General features: G+C 40.1%; 2 protein-coding genes across 5 annotated transcripts in view; both read left to right on the forward strand.

Moving 5' to 3' along the window:
• The first annotated feature begins 118 nt into the window (after positions 1-118).
• Positions 119-2,703, forward strand: LOC131444770 (cytochrome c oxidase assembly factor 8). Its single transcript, XM_058615404.1, has 5 exons — positions 119-409; positions 550-747; positions 1,517-1,580; positions 1,836-1,926; positions 2,545-2,703. The coding sequence occupies exons 1-5, from the start codon at positions 254-256 to the stop codon at positions 2,684-2,686; spliced, it is 651 nt and encodes a 216-aa protein (XP_058471387.1). The 5' UTR covers positions 119-253; the 3' UTR covers positions 2,687-2,703.
• An 842-nt stretch (positions 2,704-3,545) lies between these two features.
• The window catches only part of klc1a (kinesin light chain 1a), a 36,787-nt gene continuing 26,834 nt past the window's right edge, over positions 3,546-13,498 (forward strand). For 2 of the 4 annotated variants that reach the window (XM_058614740.1, XM_058614741.1), the window contains exons 1-4: positions 3,546-3,982; positions 11,079-11,346; positions 12,764-12,994; positions 13,300-13,378. In XM_058614740.1, the coding sequence (XP_058470723.1) occupies positions 11,080-11,346; positions 12,764-12,994; positions 13,300-13,378 (577 nt within the window). In that variant the 5' untranslated portion in view covers positions 3,546-3,982; position 11,079. The remainder of the gene's footprint in view (positions 3,983-11,078; positions 11,347-12,763; positions 12,995-13,299; positions 13,379-13,498) is intronic. The other 2 variants (XM_058614742.1, XM_058614743.1) reach the window with 2 other exon arrangements.

Genomic DNA, 13,498 nt, shown 5'->3' on the forward strand with positions numbered 1-13,498 from the left:
CGTATTCGGAGAAAAAACCCCATACCCGCCTAGCTGGGTTAATCTGTCGGGACGGTGAGGTGAGAGTTTTTAAGCGCACCTGTTTACTTTCTTCTGCCGGATGCACGTGACAGGAAGTCAGTGTGTTTGCTGTTTGTTTTTTTTGCCTCCGCTGACAGAAGGACGTGAGCTCAATGTGAGCTGAAGTGTAGTTACGTGTGTTTTCGGTTCTGTTCGGGTCGTGTAACTGTGTTCTGTGTCAGTTTGTGTCGTCATGGATGTGAGGATGAGTTCAGTGGTGATGAAGAGTTTGACAACATGGCGGAATCTGAGAGCAAACGTGTCTTCAGCTGTAAAATGTCGCCTCTGCAGCAGCAGCAGCAGCAGCAGCTGTGGACTCAACAAACAACAGGACACCACTAACAACAAGGTTTGTTACACTACGTGTTATTTATATATATATTTAACCTTGACCTTTGACCTACTACCAAAATCAGATCAGTTCATCCCTGAGAAATGAAATAAAACATCCGTTTTAAGAACACACTTTTGAATTCTCGTCACACGCAGTGGTCAAACTCCAGACCTGCAGCCGACTCCACATACGACTGGATCGGTCCCCCGAACCCTCTGTCCAACCTGAGACCCATCGTCTACCACGTCCCCGAGAACGAGTCCCCGCTGCAGAGACGTCTGAGGACGCTGAGGCAGGAGACGGAGGACTGGAACCACCAGTTCTGGACCAAACAGAACATCGCCTTCAACAAGGTCCATGTGTCTCCTTCACACATTCATTCATTCACACATTCATTCATTCATACATTCATTTATATATTTAAATATTTAGAAAACACGTTTGTTTGTGTCAAGTTTGTCCTCATGGTGGGTGTTTGTTTCCTCGCTGTGCTGTTGCTTCACCAGCAGGGGGCAGCATCACACAACTTACAGCTTCACAACAAAGTCAGTCAGTCAGTCATCATCTACCGCTTTATCCTCTGCCAGAGGGTCGCGGGGGGTGCTGTGCCAATCTCAGCTACATCGGGCGATAGGCGGGGTACACCCTGGACAGTTCGCCAGTGTTTATTATATTATATTTTATTAATAATTAATTACACACACAAGTAATGAACTTGTTTCTTCCTTTTTTACTTTGAAATGAAATGTTAATGTTTTAGAAGCAGTTTTCAAAGTGTCTTTTTTTCATTCTTTCTCATCTTGATCTTCTTTGTCTCTTTATTTCCTTCTTCATATTTGTTTGTTTGTTTCATTTTGGAGATTAAACTTAATTTAAAAGCAGCTTTTTCATTTTTCAAAAAACGTTTTTGTTTGTTTGTTTTTGAAATTAAACTTGGATATTTTGGATATATTAACATAAACTCAGTATAAGTTCAGTTCCTTGTTAGATTTAAGATAGATTTTGTATAATATAATCTTTGTGTATCCTGTTGTTCAGAAAGACATCTTTCTTTCTTTATATATATATATGTGTTATCTCTAGAATGGCTTGTGTAATGTCACATTTGTCCGCTCTCTGCAGGAAAAACACGCTTTCATCACCTCACAGCTGAAGGAGAAAGGCTTGGGTGTGCGTGACGAGAACGGTGAGAACACACAAACTCGTGTAAAGAAAGAAAAAGTAAAGAGGATTCGTTCTTTTTTTTATTTATCCTTTCATCGCTGCAAAAAAAAACCCACACAAAACAAATGGAAACACTGTTACACTTGTTTATTTCACGTCCCTGTGAAATAACCAACATTTAAATCACTTGACATTTGGAGAGTTCGGGGGGCTTCCATGATGATTTATGGTGGATTCATGGTGATTTAAATGTCTGTCTCTGTCTGTCTGTCGTCAGGACGCCGTCGCTCCCTCGACTCGGAGGAAATGGCAAAGTTTTACAAGAACTTTCTGGACGAAAACACAACGCGACATGCCAATTACAACAGGTGAGTTTGTTTTACGGCACAGCATGTGCCAGGGTGTCTGTCGCTGGGTGGGTGGAGCCGTGGGCTGTAAAACAATCTGTTTGTTTACTGATGAACAACATAAACATCACAGCTGCTCCTGCTTTAGTTTGATTTCTTTGGTTTCAAATTTGAATCAATCATAGAAGTTCACGGTTTTCTCGTCTCAGTCGATTTTAAATCTTTAAATCTCTAATTGTAAAGTGAAACACGTTTGTTTCGCCTCAAAACAAAAGATTTGAGAAACATTCAAGTTTCCGTCCAAAAATTGAATAACGGTGTTATTATGTGAATTGTTTTGTATTAGTTTAGCCACTTTATTAGGTACACCTGCTCCGTCTGTTGCTATTTAATTTAATATGACAGTTTACTTTATGTTGGTTTTCAGCGCGTATATGCCGATGGTTTATGTTTTGTGTCAATAAAGTAACAAACTAACGATGTTGTTCATCAAGTCAAGAAGTTGTTTAAAAGGAAATTGTTTACAGATGAATTTACTTGAACTAAACCTGGTGTTTTTGTTTTATTTTATTGCTTTAACTTGAACATATTTCCATGTTTAATTTGCTTTTTTGTCGCCCCTTTTCTTTTCATATTCAGGGAATGGTACAGAAGAAACTTCACCATCACTTTCCTCATGGCTCGAGTCACTTTACGTAACATGTGGACAAACGTCAGACACAAGAAAACCAGCTCTCCTTCTTCTCCTTCTTCTTCTTCTTCTTCTTCTTCTTCCTCATAATACAACTCTTCAGCCACTCTCTGTGTGTGTGTGTGTGTGGTTTTTCTGCCCTGATTTAATCTAATTTACCAAGAATTAGAAAAGCACTCGTATCTAATTCCTCTAGACAGTTTGTTTCTCAGCAGGATTATGCAACCAAAGAAAAATCTGTTTCCACCTCATTTTATTTTTCAATATCACGTCACGACATGAGCTTCCTTTCAACAGCTTCATTCATTTTTCAGGGAACAGCACATGAGTTATTCAGTCATTTTTCAGTATTTTTCATTCAGTTGAATCCCCTGAGGTTTTTATAGACTATTTCCACTTTTTACATAAGTGCATGGACAGAATTAAAGGCTCAGACAGAAGAGTTTCTACATTTCTAAGCTCCTGACGAGGTCTGAACTCGTCCTTGTTTGTTTTCTTGATGCAACTGATTCTTACACATTTTGCGTCAGTGAGCATTATGGGATGTTGTACGGCATAAAGGCGGGGCCTTTCTCTATTTAGAAAATAGACATGGAAAAATGAAAATATATATATTAGTAAGTCTTAATTAGGAGGTATTATGACTCAAAATGACGACAGTATATCGTAATTATGACTAAGTATCTCATAATAATCATTGAATATCTCACAATAATGACATGGCATCTCAAAAGTATCTCATAATTATGACTTATTATCTCATTCATTATTCATTATTCTTTTGTGCGTCCATAAATAGATAATATGCAATTAACAAATAAATTAATGTGTTCATTAAATACAAAATCTGGCTGCTTTGCAGAAACCACAGCTTCCTCTTTCACCCGGACAGAGGTGACGTCATCATTAGCCAGTTGAAGGAGGAGGGGCGGGAGAGGGGGGGGGGGGGGTCGCACCAGGTGACGCCATTTTCACGCAGCGTCAGTTAGTCAGTCAGTGACTGGACCACCGGGCTGTCATCTCCATGGGCGGCCACTCTGCGGCTTCTTCTCCCCCCACGAAGCCGCTCTCCCGTCGGCATTAGTTACTCGGAGCAGTCGCTGTCACGATGGAGCCGCTGGAGCTCAGACTGAAGAGCGGAGGTGAAGCTAAACGTGTAGCTACGTAGCTCAGTGGACATCAGTGAACCGCGGCGGTCCGTGCAGTGGATTCCTTCCCCAGTTTGGAAATAAAGTCACCCTCGAATATTCGTATTCAAATATTTGAACACTGACAGTAAAGGAGCGGCGCCCCCACCTCTGATTGGTCGTGATTTTATCCGGGAGAAGGGACAAGGAAGCGGCGGAACAGTCCGGCTACACTGGCAACGGATGTCCTGAGAGAACGGTAAGAATGGGCTCCGTGTATTTCTTGGAGCGCTCTCTGAAGCTAATTAGCCACTTTCTGACATTTTCTTATTGTGTAAACATGTTTTTATTTAGAGTGACATGACGTCAAAGGACACATATTCATTCTAAGTGCGGACACCGGTGTTGTGTAAAGAATCTTCCCTCCACACTGTCTCCTCTGCTGCGGCTGGTGTTTACGTTCGGTACGGGAATTAGACGCTTGGAGCACCGGAACTGTCACCGCGGGGCTAACGCTGAGTTAGCACGGTGACAGGAATGAGTCCAGGCCAACTGGTTTTTCTGGTTCAGCCATATGTGCGTGAGAGGCTGGAGACCAGTGATGGGGTTACGCGGGGAAATCACGCCTGTCAGCACGCTGGGAAAGTGCAAAAGGCATCGCGATACGATACGATTCTCGGTAAACCGTGAACGATATGATTCATTTAGTATAACTTTTATTTATGTTCCATTTTTCCCACATCTGTCAAGTAAGGCTCTAATGATATATATATTTTTTCTAATAATTCGAAGTTTTGTTAGTTTTTTAAAATTATCTTCTCAAAACTGACACTCAACATTATTTCACATGTTTTGGAACTAAAAACTAATCAATTAATCGAAAAAATAGTTGACAGGTTAATTGATTAGTTACATCAGCAAGTAGATTTTATTTTATTTTTGCTTCATCTTCGCTTTAAATGCCCAATTCTAATATGGACAGTAATGTCGGGTTCTCAGTGTGTCGAGCTGAGAGGAGCAGCTTCAAAATGCATTCAAGAAAGCTCGTAAATTTCATAATTTCTGGCCAAATGCTTGCTGCTGCTGCTGCTGCCACATTCTGATAATAGATGGACAACAGAGTAGGCTATCATTTAAGAAAATCACGAATTGGCACTTTATAGCAATAGTAATTACATATTGTTACATATAAAGGGTCAGATAAATAAACCAGAAAGGTTTTTAAGATGTGATTTAAAAGACATTATTGATTCTGCGAGCCTTATCTCCTCATGCAGGTAGTTCCAGAGCCGAGGAGCCCTGATTGTACAGCGTCAACAACTGTGAACATGTAGCTAGGGGCTGCTAGGGGCTGCCAGCGCCATACGAGCTGTAAAAGTCATCAATAAAATGTTAATATCACTTCTTAAATGTACAGGGAGCCAGTGAAGAGCAGCCAGGGCTGAGGTGATGTGACAATGTCTGTTAAAACCAATAAGAAGCCCAACTGGTTGACTTTTTACAATGATACAGATTAAATACCCAAACACTGGAACGCTGGACGTCCTGGTCATTGACATTCAGACCGGGTGAGGGCTCTGAAAGCTGCCTGTGTGCAGGGGACAGTGGGTCTCAGTGTGGGTGTCACAGCACAGACAGAGGTGTCCACAGCAGGGACCGTTTAGAGTTTTTGAAGTGTGGGTGTGTGAGTTACTGACATATTGTGTGTCATGGACGCTTTCTCTAACTGAACACGTTTGAGCCACTTAACTAAAGGCTCACCTATTAAATATATGCCCAGTTAACTCTTAGCTATTTTAATAATGTGTTTGCTGCGTTCTCTTGCCTCCATAGAGAAAATCAGTGTTTTTAGCTCATGGCTACACAGGAGCTGCTGGTCTGCTGCTGCTGCCTCGTGTGGTCAGTTTGTGTAAATCTTAACAAAGGATTCTGAACACCAAAGTTACGAAACAACACATTTAAATTTTTGTGATGGAGGCAGCAGTGGATCGACAACTCCTGTGTGCTGTGACGTAAAATCGATGATTTTCTCTATGGACTTTGGTGTGGGGAGAGTGAGTGGCTTAGAAAGTGGCTTAAACCTTCGTTTTCACTCGGAAAAGGCTGTTATTGGAGAGAATTAAGAAGTAAGATACTAAGTAGGGCTTTTGTAAAGTGGCTGAAATACTAATGTACGTATGTTTTTCCTTAATTGGGAGGTTGTGCTAAACGTGTTCTGGACTGTTCCAAAACATCTCCCGACTGCAAATATCTTGATTGTTTGGCTTCAGACCACAAACACATTTTAAATGTAACCCTCACAGAAGACACAAATTCTGGCAAAGCTAATAATCCACGAAGACCAAAAATGTATGGGCTGCGGCTTTTTAAATGGTGTGGTCACATATGGGTTTGATGAAGGGCCTCTTTTGTGTCGCGCCTTTGTGTGCACGTATTATTATGATGAGCGTGAAGTGCATGACAACCCAGTGCAGTCTCTGTACTTGTGTGTGTGTGTTTTGTTTTTGTTTGCCCTTCCCTGAAGTATTTAATGTTTAATCCACCCAAAGGAGAGACTCTTGACAACCTGCGTGGCTCCGCCCCCCTCAGGCTAACAACCCCATGCTCCCCTGGCACAGCTTGTTGTTGCCTCACACACATCCCAAAGGTTTTGTGTGTTGGCCTTATTTACTGGTGGGATAAAAAAGTAATGTGCCCGTTCTTCACAGCAGAGTTTGTTGTTGTTGTTGTTGTTGTTGTTGTTGTTGTTGTTGTTGTTGTTGTTGTTGTTGTTGTTGTTGTTGTTGTTGTTGTTGTTGTTGTTGTTGTTGTTGTTGTTGTTGTGGTGGTGGTGGTGGTGGTGGCAGGTCTAATCTGCCAAATACCCTTTAAAATATGACTTTTGTTCAACAGACCTAAATCTAAAATAAATAGGTGTTTACAGTCGTATGAGTGCAAAGTAAATAGACTTGACTGAGATTTTTCTTGTAGTGCTGCAGAGTGTTTTAGGAAGAAAAACAAGTGTGTGTTTAACTCTCCGAAACCTCACACATTCAGGTTACTAATGAGTAAGAAACAGAAGATTTAAACAAAATATCTTCATTTTTGATTTCCTAATAACTCAATTAAACTAAGGTTATTTCAAATTACAACCCAGCTAATAGAGAATTGTCATTTTTGAGTCATCAAAGTCATTTTTTATAATGTATTCTTACTTCTGTAATTATCATTATTAGCTGATAGCTGTGGGATCTGAATAATTGTTGAATAACTGAAAAAATAATTGATTATCATTATTTAACATGCCGCATAAGGTTGTTATGATTAATCCTGAATTAAGTCATTCATTGTTTACAATGGCAGGGCCCGCCATCTTGTTTATTTGCTTACTTCAAAGCTTGTATTTTGTTGCATTTTTGTTTTTATTTGGTTTTTTTTTGTCTTTAAAACAAGTTTCTCTCATTTTTCAGCTTCTTAAATGTGAATATTCTCTGATTTCTTTGCTCCATATAACAAAGAAATCCCTTTAGTTTGTGGACAAAAAAAAAAAGGTTTGTGAAACATGAATGGACATTTTTTTCATTCATTGAAAAACTGAGAACAGATGAATCACTTCAGAAAAGAAGCGTTAGCTGGACCCTCTGTGTCTCAGTGATTCACTCATCTGTCACTTCTGCTTTCAAACCTCAAATGTGTTCATTGTTCACACACTTCACGCTCGTCGTCGTTTCCTCAGATTCACTCGGGCTGTGTCATGACTCGTGACTCCCCGGCTGTTTCCTTGGTCTTATCGTCGTCACATGATTCACTCATTATGTCTTTTTAAACTTGGCAAATGGAGCGAAATGCAAACGTTGTTGAATGCATCAGTACAGCACATGTGTGTGTGTGTGAATGGGCTGTTTTGTAGTGATCCACAGATTACGCTGCAGTGCCTCTGATCACCAGGCTTTTACAGCATCTGTCACATTAATTCACTCAACACGACATTTACAGCGTCAGACTCGTGTCCCAGTGAAACCAAAACACAGATAACGTCGGATTAATACCAGACTTTAAATTGTCAACCGAGCAGAAACATGACTCTGGCAGTTTCATTTCTGCTGCGTATGCAAAATAAATAAATAAGAACAGTAAAAGTGCAGTGACGACAATTTTACTGCATCTTTCTGCTTCTCAAGAGGCCAGCAATAATAATTATGAATGATAATGCAATAATTAACACTTCATACATAACTTTATTCATGCAAATGCAGCATTTATGCATTTTGAGAAACTGAAACAGAAACTTGCTCCATATAACCAACAAATTACTCATTAATTAATCATTTAATAATTTAATTAATTATTATTGCAATTCAATAATTTTGGTTTTGCAGGCAAAACCATGCATTTTAAGACGTCATCACTTCCAGGTTTTTCAGCATTTTCAGACATTTTATGGACTAAACAACCAATTGATTAATCAAGAGAATAATCTATTTGAAAATAATTAAAATATAGAATAATTTTTTATCTCAGACGTGTGAATTTTTCTTTCCCTTTTATGTTTGTGACGGCAATTAACATGTGTCGTAAACATAGCTTTTAATCGTCATTTCCAGTAATAGGTGCATATAACATAAGATTCTTCTTCTTTCTGCTCCTTTTCAGTCACATTTTGGGATAAGCTTTTGTTTGAGGAATGGAATATAGAATAATATTAAATCAAATATTACCATACAGGCCAAGCCTTGAGGACATTGTTTGTTCATAATACACAGAATAAATCATCATGTTATCCTATTTTGTGTGGATGAGGTTTAAATTGAACCTGCAGAGATTGTTTACGACTGTAATGACTGTATGAGTCGACACATCGCTGACTAAGATGCTTCTTCTTTCTCTCTGTGCTCCTGCTGTTCACCCTGCCAGCGGCTCCATCCCGGAGCAGGCACTGAGTGTTCCTCTTCCACCACCTCCTCCTCCTCTTCCTCCTCTTCTTCTTCACTGGTATTGAACACATACTGCACCACTGCTGAAGCCTGTTTACATAAAGAGCTGCAGCATCTCCTCTCCCCGGGACGCTCGGCTTTAAGCCACTTATTTACATTTCAAACGTTAACATCAAAAATGAGTTTTCCTCTGCGTTCCCCTGCGGTGCTGCTCTGGGCACTGAGACTGATCTTTGATCAAAAATAAAGACACACTCATGCTGTCACTTTCACTTCTGTCTGACAAACACCTGCAGACGCCTGCAACGGTATCAGTTCATAATTCAGTGATTAATCAGTAACTTGTTTGGGCCGTAAAATGTGTGAAAACGTTGCTCAGTGTTACCCCGTTCAGTTTGAAGGATTTCTTTGTTATTTGGAGCAAACTCAATCAGAAATGATTCACATTTAAGAAGCTGAAAAATCAGAAAACTAGTTTTAATTGATTCATTACCTATTCATTGTGTTAATAATCGAGCCCTACCTGGATATTACGTGATCTCAGTGGGTAGAAATGGACCTTCATCTGTTTCGTGGTGGATTGATTTTCTTGGTTTTGCAAGTGTTGCAACCTAATTGTTTGCTCCATAAAATGTTGGAAAATGTCAATCAGTGTTTTCATAACCTCAAACTGATGTTTTAGTTTGTCCACAGACCAAAATGATTCAGTTTTAATGAGTTTTTAGAAGTATTTTTACTTGAATTAATAATTCAGTAGTGGTTGTAGCCCTAGTTGGATATTATGTGATCTCAGTGGATAAAAATGTACCTTTTATCTGTGTTGTTGTGGTTTTAAAAAAAAATACCGTGGATTGATGTTCATATTTAGGATTAGTTTTGTGTAATGTTATTAAGGCTGCAACTTCATTTTTTTTAATGATTTTCCAGAAAATATTCACATTTAGGAGCTGCAAAATCAGAGAAACTTGTTTTAATTATTGCAAACTGATGAAGTGGTTCTGAAAACAGTTGGTGATTTAATTTACACTTCTCACTGTGGATGGATGTTCAGATATAGAATGAATTTTTGTGCTTTTGCAGTGTTGTTAAGGCTAAAACTGCTGCTGCTGCTGCTCCTCACAGCGTGGGCTTCCTGCTCCACTCTCAGCTGATTGGCTGTGGTGCTGGTTGCTGAGTCACATGGAGCGATCTCCTCTGTAGAGATCTTTCCTCAGCTCAGCTCAGCTCAGCTCAGGGTTTGGAGTCTGGTGTCTTCTCCACTGCTGCGCTGTAGTGCTGAGGTGTGGTGGGCATTTGAAACATGAAAGGAAAAGTCACACCCTCCACTCTGGTTTCACAGAGACCTGCAGTGAAACTTCACTTCAGTCGCTTTGGAGACGGTCTGCAGATTTATTAGGCAGCTCAGTTCATGTGCTGCCAAAGCACTCAGTCATAATCCTCTTAACTCTGTGTGTGTGTCTGTGTGTGTCTGTGTCTGTGTGTGTGTGTCAGTGGGAACAAAAGAACGTATAAGTATAACTCTGCCAGGTTAGGCTAATTTGTGCATATTAACGTCATATTATAAAACAATGTGAAACAATAATAAACTCATCCGTTTCCTTCCCTAATCTTCCAAAATCTGATTATGTGTGATAGACTACAGCGCTTAGAAGCTGGTGATTATGGGAGATATTACACACGTTTATTCCGCAGACACACACACACACGCACACATATATGTGTGTATATATATATGTGTGTGTATATATATATATATACACACATACATATACATATACATATATACATACACACATATATATATATACATATATACCCATATATAATTAAAACAGATTAATTTTCCTTTGCGGATGGAACAAGACGTTTGAAAACCTCCTCATTCAGGTTTGGTTTCAACATTTTTCAATATTTTCTGACATTTTATCGATCAAACGACTTGTCATCGACTGATTATGAAAATAAGTGTTAGTTGCAGCCCTGGATAAGTTTGTAGAGCTGCAGCTAACGATTATATTCATAATCGATTCATTAAAATAATCGTTTGGTCCCTAAAATGTCAGAAAATGTAGAGAAATGTTGATCAGTGTTTGCCAAACCTGGAAATGATGATGTTCTCAAATGTCTTGTTTTTGTCCACAAACGGAAATGATTCAGTTTGAATGATTTCTTTGTTTTATGGAGCAAAGAAACCAGAAAATATTCACATTTAAGAAGCTGAAACGATCCAAATTCTTGTTTTAATCGTGAAAAAATCGATAAATCGGTTATCAAAATAGTTGACGATTAATTTAGTAATCGATGTGTAATCGATTGGTCGAGTAATTGTTTCATCCTTAGTAGTTTGATTCTGTTTTCCACACTGTGAATCAATTTAGCATTTATTTGTAGTTTTCTCTCTGCTCGGCTCACACTTTTCTCCCCCTGCTGTGATTTGGACAGGATGCGTGAGGACATGTCCACAATGGTGTGCGTGAAGGAGGAGGAGAACCCCGGGGAGAAGCTGTCCCAGGATGAGATCATCTCCCGGACCAAGCAGGTGATCCAGGGGCTGGAGGCCCTGAAGCAGGAGCACCACTCCATCCTGGACGGCCTGCTGGGCACGCTGCGCTGCCTGAAGCAGGACGAGGAGGGCGTCCTCGTCGAGGAGAAGTCCCACATGATCCGCAAGTCCCTGGAGATGCTGGAGCTCGGGCTGAGCGAGGCACAGGTACGTGTCCGGCAGCGTCACAGAAATCACCTTCTTCTGTTGTTTATTTTACTATTTGTACAAATCTCTGCTGCTGATCTGGATCAGGACTCCCTGGAAGAAGAGATCTTGTATCTCAATGGGACACTTCCTGGCTAAATAAAGGATAAATAAATAAAAATAGCCACAATAGCTTTTTAGACACTGACAAAGTGTCCACAAATACTCGCATGCTACTTTTAGTTGTACATAAACTATTTCATTTAATCAAGGTTAAATGCTGAATTACTCGACTAACATGATATGTCATTCGACTTAATAATATGTAATGTTGAAGGTTCACTGGAGAAATATTAAAGTTCAAAGTCAGTGTGTGTGTTTTAGTAAAAAGATTAAAAAGGCGAACAAATGACAGCTAGTTAAATAAAAAAGTGACAATATACAGTATCATCGAGTCAAAATATGTAAAACAAAATACGTGTGACTATATGTAAAACTAAGACCAGGCAACACCCGAGTAAAGTAAGGCAAACATTTAAAGGGATTCATATTTTTGAATGTCTGTGCCTGGTTTCATATGATTTGGATTATCCTAAAGACCTCTAACATTGGTATTGTATAATCCCAAATGGTCGACTTCCTGTCATTTAGAAAATTCAGAATTTTTGTGCAGTCCATGAACGGCTGTGATACAGAACAGAAGAGCAAAGAGGTTTGTGAATGAATGTCCTGGTGGACCACAGGGTGTATACACAAGCTCAGCTGTTCTGTGTGGACAAAAAAAATGCTGCTGCTCTGGTCTGCAGAGAAACAAGTCTGTAGTAATAACAGAGCAAAGCCACACTGTTCAATTCATCAAATACCACAGTGCCTTTGTCCGTCTTTCTCTAAAGTCTATTTAATGTCATATAAATCATATAGTTTTTACTGACACAACTAAGGCTGGGATGTTTACTTTTTCATTTTTCTTATACCAATTTTGCTTGTTTATTAAAGAGATTTCCACAGAACTAATTTTAATAAAATGTGGATCTCTAACCTGTTGCATTGTTAAAAATATGAATTAATTGGTATGTTTGCAAATTAAAAAAATTGACCAAAGTAGTTTGATTAATGCAGTGATTTTACATCTCAGCTCACAGGAGATGTTAATCCGCTGCTGCCTTCATCTGTTAGTTCAAATGTGTTGATTTGTGACTGGATTTATTTAAGCGACACAAACTGACCACACGAGGCAGCAGTAGACCTGCAGCAACTCTGTCCTCAAGAGCTAAAAATGCTGATTTTCTCTATGGGCTTTGGTGTGGGGGAGTCTAACAGCAGGATATGAAAGATGTTATTAGATAAAATTTTTATTAAATATGTTAACTTTGTTCGTCTCTTGTATGAGCTGCTATCAGGGTAAACGTTGTTGACGTGTGGCGTCGCCCTAACACAGGTGATGATGGCGCTGTCGAGCCACCTGAGCTCCGTGGAGTCAGAGAAGCAGAAGCTGCGGTCTCAGGTCCGCCGGCTCTGCCAGGAGAACCAGTGGCTGAGGGACGAGCTCGCCGGGACGCAGCAGAAGCTGCAGAAGAGCGAGCAGAGCGTGGCGCAGCTGGAGGAGGAGAAGAAGCACCTGGAGTTCATGAACCAGCTGAAGAAGTACGACGAGGACCTGTCGCCCTCTGTGAGTCCTCCATGCCGCCTTCTACTCACAAAGCAAAGCATTATTTGGGTGCTTCATTTGTACTTTTGATGAGTAGCTGTTGGCGTTTGATACTTGACACTGCACGGTGGATGAGCTGTGTCATTGTTGTGTTATGTGGTGAGAGTAAACACTGTCAAACACACCATCCTGCATGACCTCACAGGGCTTTGACACATATTTGCCTGCCAACAAAGCGGCAGATGTGTTAGAAATGTTTGGAAAACATCATGTTCCCTCAGTATTACCTCTTTGTCCTCCATCCTTTTGTCGTTCCTCTCTTTCAGGAGGAAAAGGACTCGGACTCCAGCAAAGAGAATCTCGACGATCTCTTTCCTGACGACCACGACGATCAAGCCCCAGGCAGTAAGTGTCCCGGCTCCTCCCTCCTTTGTGAGGGAACCTTTTTAAAAACAGGGTGATCTTGTTAAGTTCTAAAGACGCAGTAATGGTGTTTTTCCACTGCACACTTCCATCAGTGATAGT

Source organism: Solea solea, chromosome 18 (genome assembly GCF_958295425.1).
Source record: "Solea solea chromosome 18, fSolSol10.1, whole genome shotgun sequence".
NCBI lineage: Eukaryota > Metazoa > Chordata > Actinopteri > Pleuronectiformes > Soleidae > Solea > Solea solea.

What these genes read in the sequence shown, in the direction of transcription:
- LOC131444770 (XM_058615404.1), top strand. Translation starts at nt 254, where the DNA reads ATGGATGTGAGGATGAGTTCAGTGGTGATGAAGAGTTTGACAACATGG. An exon ending in AGAACATCGCCTTCAACAAG is followed by an intron (nt 748 to 1,516) that starts GTCCATGTGTCT and finishes CGCTCTCTGCAG; the next exon opens with GAAAAACACGCTTTCATCAC. An exon ending in GGGTGTGCGTGACGAGAACG is followed by an intron (nt 1,581 to 1,835) that starts GTGAGAACACAC and finishes GTCTGTCGTCAG; the next exon opens with GACGCCGTCGCTCCCTCGAC.